We start from the raw sequence: 5,301 nt of genomic DNA on the forward strand, positions 1-5,301 counted from the left end.
GTGAAGAAACTGTTCCTACATTTCAAAACAGCTCCTAAGTTCATTCGCTGCGACAATGCCAAAGAATACACCGTCAAACTTCTGACCCACTACCTCGACTCAATTGGTAGCAACTTGATCTTCACATCGCCATACACTCCTGAACAAAACGGGGAGGCAGAAAGGCTCAACCGCACTCTTGGCAAAATTGCTTGGACGACTCTCACACATTCGGAATTACTGTCGAAGCTCTGGTCATATGCGTACCGGTGCGCATGTTTCCTAATCAACCGCATACCAAATCAACGTTGCAAGAATACACCACTCGAGTTGTGGTTGGGCCGGCGCCCCGACGCACAGTCCTTTTATCCTGTTGGTGCCCGTGCCGCGGTTCACATCCCGAAAGAACGACGCCGGAAACTAGACCAGCGAGGTTGGACGGGATATCTTGTGGGTAATTATCAAGACGACGAGAGGGGGTGGTTTTTTTGGAATCCGCAGACTTCGAAACTAGTCAACTCTGAGTGTGCTACCTTCCTTGATTTTCAAGGAAAGAACCTATTTCCTGTCCCGTCCGAACTTGCTAACAATACTATTGTTCGTAGAGTTCTGACCCTCGGCCAAGAACGCACAAAAGAGATCTGCGAAGACCAGGATAGCCAACTTGAAAACCTCCAAGCGATCTCAGATGCTGATATCCCAACAAGTCTGAAAGCGGCACTACGATCCCCGGCCTCAGAGGACTGGCGAAAAGCATGTTTATCTGAATGGTCACAACTGGAAGAAATCAACACTTTTGATGTGGAAGAAAAAGACAATAAACATTTGATTGGTACTCGCTTTGTGTTCGATATCAAATGGAACACTGACGGAACAATCAACAAACTCAAAGCTTGGTTTGTTGTCCAAGGATTCAAGCAACGGATTGGCAAGGATGTTCGATCAACATTTGCTCTGACGGCATCCCTCTCGACTTTGCGGGTCTTGCTAAATCTGGCCATCAGAAACAAATGGCTTATCAACTATTTTGATATTACAGGTGCATTCGTGCACAGTCCAATTGATGAAACCATCTATGTTGACCCACCTATTGATCTATTGGCAAAGTACTCCAACTCAAAAAGGCCCTCTACGGTACCTGGCAGGCAAGCCAATGTTGGTGGAAACACGTCAAAGGTCTCTTGCACAGCTGGGGTTTTGAATGTGATGAAGTCAAAGAGTGTCTTTATTGATACAAAAGGAACGACTTGGTAATCATCGTGTGGATTCACGTGGACAATGGAATCGTCTTTGGAAATCGTCAAGAGGACATTGATCTATTCCGTGAAAAGATGGAGTCAAGCTTAAGAGTGAAGTGGGATTCTCGGCCTGACAAACTAGTCAGTGTCCGTCTGGAATATGAAGATGAATCAATTCTATTAAGTCAACATTTGTTAATCAATCAACTAGTCAGCAAATACCGTAGTGAAGTCAATCCAAACTTGGTCCCAATGCACAACCCACTACCAAACAAGAATCTCACAACATCGTGGGGGGAGCCTGTTTTGGCGACTCTCTACCAATCACTCATAGGATCCATAAATTACCTAGCCTTGGGAACCCAACCTGACATCAGCTTTGTGGTGAACTATTTGGCACGATTCAGCTTGAATCCAAATGAGTCACACTGGAACTCTTTATTGCATTTAGTTCAATATATCCATACAACTCGGTCAAAAGGCCTCCGCCTTCAGCCAATCGGTGATGAACTGGTCACCTGGGGGGGTGAATTTCAACGCTCTACATCAGGGTTCATCATCACGCTTTTTGGTAGTCCGGTGGCCTGGGGATCGCGGCGTCAGGAAATAGTTGGGACATTGACTTGTGCAGCCAAATTCATCTCACTTGATTTTCTCCTCTTTTTGATTCAAATTCTAAATTCTCTCAACATCAATCCAAAAATCAAGATCAAATGTGACAATTGTGCCGCAGTTCTAATATCCAACAACAACGCTTCCAAAGGGCGCATGAAAAGTTTGGAGCGTAATTTCTTTTTTGTCAATGACGCGGTCTGGGAGCATCAAATCCTTCTTGAATGGGTGGCAACATTGGAAAACCTGGTGGATTTTTTCACCAAAACTCTCCAAGCAAATCTTCATGCTGCATCAATGGATAAAATCTTGGTTTAATTTCATTTTTTTCTTATCAATCAATTACAGATGTCTTTCTCTCCTAAAATTTTCCTGTCACAGTTGTTTTCCACATTTCATATTTTTCTTTCAGTTTTGGCTTATTGTACCTGGAGGTGTGGAGTTTGAGGGGGGATGTAGTGGGGTGGGGTGGACAAACTCCACATTTGGAGTATGGCAGAGGGATCAGGCGGGGGAGTCAGAGCAATAGAGAACAAGCTTTCCAGTCACAACAAAAGGAATCCTGAAGCATATTTGATTGCTCTGAAGATCCAATTTTGGATTTTCTGATAATATGCACAATTGAATATCCTATCTGCAACAATTGAGTGGATACAGGTGCAGGATCTGCAGATATCTGCAGGCTTGTGAATCCAATATCCACAAGGCATGGTGCCTGGTTGTAATTCCTTGGTTTACATTTCTTCTTGTTTTTATTTTTTATTTTTAAACATTAGTACAGCATAAATGATAAGGATTGGGGAGATGAGACCAGCGCCATTTGAAAGCTGAGATTGAGAAGTGTAATTTGGCTCTGGGGCAGGTCCACAGGAGCTGAGGGGGAGGCTGGGTGATGCTAACTATTTTTCCTCCAGCTTTGTGATTTCTTTCTCAGCCAGATTTTTGACTTTGTGCACAAGTCCCTCGCTGCGGGAGGTGCCGCTTCGCGGCCAGCCACAGCGAGTCTCTGGCAGGGGGGACTTGTGTCAAGTTAGCTGCAGGGCCAGGCGCAAACCACGATGGAGCCGACCGAGCTGCAGTTGCGGGCCGGTTTTAGCTGGGAAACCGTCGAACGAGTCCAAAAGTCAAGGGAGATTTGTCAGTACTCCTGATATATTTCCATCCTCCAATCTATACAAACCAGAACATAATATCTAATGGAGGCTTCACTTCGTTGTATACAGTAAACGTGGTCGGTGTTTTGGAGGGTTTGACCGATAAATACAGCTTCGAGCCCGAACATCTTACACCACGCAAGAAAGACCCAAATCTAACTATCGCGCGCATGGCCGGGAAAGTCCAAACCTTCGAGAAACTGCATTCGATCTTTCTTCCTTCAATCAGAGACCAGCTGACTTCTCTAGTGAATTCGCTCGACCTGATCGATCCCAAGAAGAACCCACAAGTCGTCACTGATCCAACTCTAGAGATCTTATCGAATCTCGACAAGACAATAGAGAGTACTGTATCAGCCATCGTCTCCCTCACTCTTGAATCACATCTACCGGACGAAAAGCATGACTACGGCCTAGAAAAATTGAAAGTCTTTCGATGCTCTCATCTACACGAGAAAACTCAGCTGGTGGTAGAAGGCTTTGTCTATGAACAGTTATTCCGGGATGTAATTACGAGCTTTATCCAATGGTGCGCTCTGGCAACTGTCATGAACGAGGATCAAGCGATGTTAAAGGAGGGATCTGATTTGAGGCGAAGAATCGAGATCGCTGTAGCTTATCCACAACGTATACTCGATGAAACGATTAATTGGTGCCGAAAATCAGATTGGGCTATCGTCCAAGAAGGTTGGCTAGAAGCATCCGAGTCATGTGATGAGGCCCTAGAGACATTCATCTGCCGAACTCGACCCACGATCCAATCCACCTCGGAAGCTGATTCTACAAATGATAATGACCAGAGAAACGACAACAGAGGGTTTATAGTCGAAGTAGCGAAGTCTGCCATACCGTTGATCAAATTGGCGAGAATCCTGATCAAGAAAACCTCAGGAAAGATCTCGAAGAAACGACTATTGGTATTGGGTACTACACTAGAACTTAACTCGGAGACAATGACACAGTTGTACCAAACCCCAGGGTCACAATCAATCTTCAGGCTCCAGGATCTAGCCAACCTCATATACATCTATCATCACACAACCAGAACAACCCCTGTCCCCCTTGAGAAGCGAACCCAAATCCGACAAATAGTCGAAAAAATCCCAAGAGCAATGGAATCCACCTTGACTGTTCTGCATTCTTGTCTGATTCCCTTCCTGGCCCAAATCGAAGATCAAGATTCACCCGAAACTCACTTGAAGTCTTTCCTTCCGATCTTAAGACAATCTTGGGATACGGCTAGTGATCATTTGATGGATGTCATCTTGTCCTTCGAAGTTGAGCAAATGGCCATTTGAGTTCAAGTCAAATAGCAACCATTCGGATTGAGGAGGCAATCATTAGTTATCTAAATGTTTATTATTACCAAGAGTTTCAACTCTTGTCAATGTAAATTAACACAACAGCAACTTTTAATCAAGCCTGCCACTGCTGCGCATTTTGTTTCTCTTTTTTCACCTCCGCACTTTCATCTCACATGAGAGAGAAAACAAGCAGCATATAGGACCATGTTCAAAATACCAAATGATTGTTGTTGATGTGATGTGTATCAGAGTATCTTTGCCAATGGCTAGTGTGAATCTGGTAGAAGATTACTTTATTGCAACAATTATTTAACAAAGAACTCGACAAGAGTAAATACACTTGAGTAACATGAAAAAACAAACAGATTAGTTTTTTATGAATAAATGATAATGATGTACCGGTAAGAATGCTCTCAGCCATCAATAAAAGTGAGCTGCCGAGTGCAAATATTTTCTTGAAATTTAATTCAGAAGCGGGATGATGCTGATTTGCTTGATTGCTTTTTAAGCAGTGCTGTGTAAGCAAACCAGCATCCTTTGTTTGAAATGTTAACCATCCTGTCCTGATACAATTTCCCATGAACCTCTTTATTGACCTGCCACTATGCTGCAGCACTACTGGGGAGAGTAAATCATACAAAATTGAAACCAAAAGATTTCACAGGTGACAGAACTAAGAGTGCATTTCTTATGTGAGCTACATGGTCACTTTGAAAAACTCAGAGGCATGAAAGAAAGAAAAAAATGTACCTAAGAGCTTATCTGGGTCCTTCTCTGGTACAGATGAAAGGTAAAGAGAAGAAAGAGAACAGACTGTGATGCAGCTAGTTGTGCAACATTGTGCTGAGGACTAGAAGTCTGAGTTAAGTAGCTGTTATCATTTTCAGAGCCTTCTCTCCCCAATCAGTGAGCTAGAGAAGAGAAAGATTCTCTTATGTTGAAATTTAGAATTCATGGGGCTTGGTGCTTAAAGCCTCCCAATACAAGCTGCAAGAAAACCAGAACTGTATCTGT

General features: G+C 43.5%; 1 protein-coding gene across 1 annotated transcript; it reads left to right on the forward strand.

Annotated features, from left to right (window-relative positions):
- Positions 1 to 2,887: 2,887 nt before the first annotated feature.
- On the forward strand, positions 2,888 to 4,281 carry PtA15_12A32 (uncharacterized protein; the record flags this gene model as incomplete). The annotated part of the gene is made up of 2 exons (XM_053161927.1): positions 2,888 to 2,966; positions 3,053 to 4,281. 2 exons carry the CDS (start codon positions 2,888 to 2,890, stop codon positions 4,279 to 4,281), a joined length of 1,308 nt encoding a protein of 435 aa, XP_053025602.1.
- Between the last annotated feature and the right edge of the window lie 1,020 nt (positions 4,282 to 5,301).

Source organism: Puccinia triticina, chromosome 12A, assembly GCF_026914185.1.
Source record: "Puccinia triticina chromosome 12A, complete sequence".
Taxonomy (NCBI): domain Eukaryota; kingdom Fungi; phylum Basidiomycota; class Pucciniomycetes; order Pucciniales; family Pucciniaceae; genus Puccinia; species Puccinia triticina.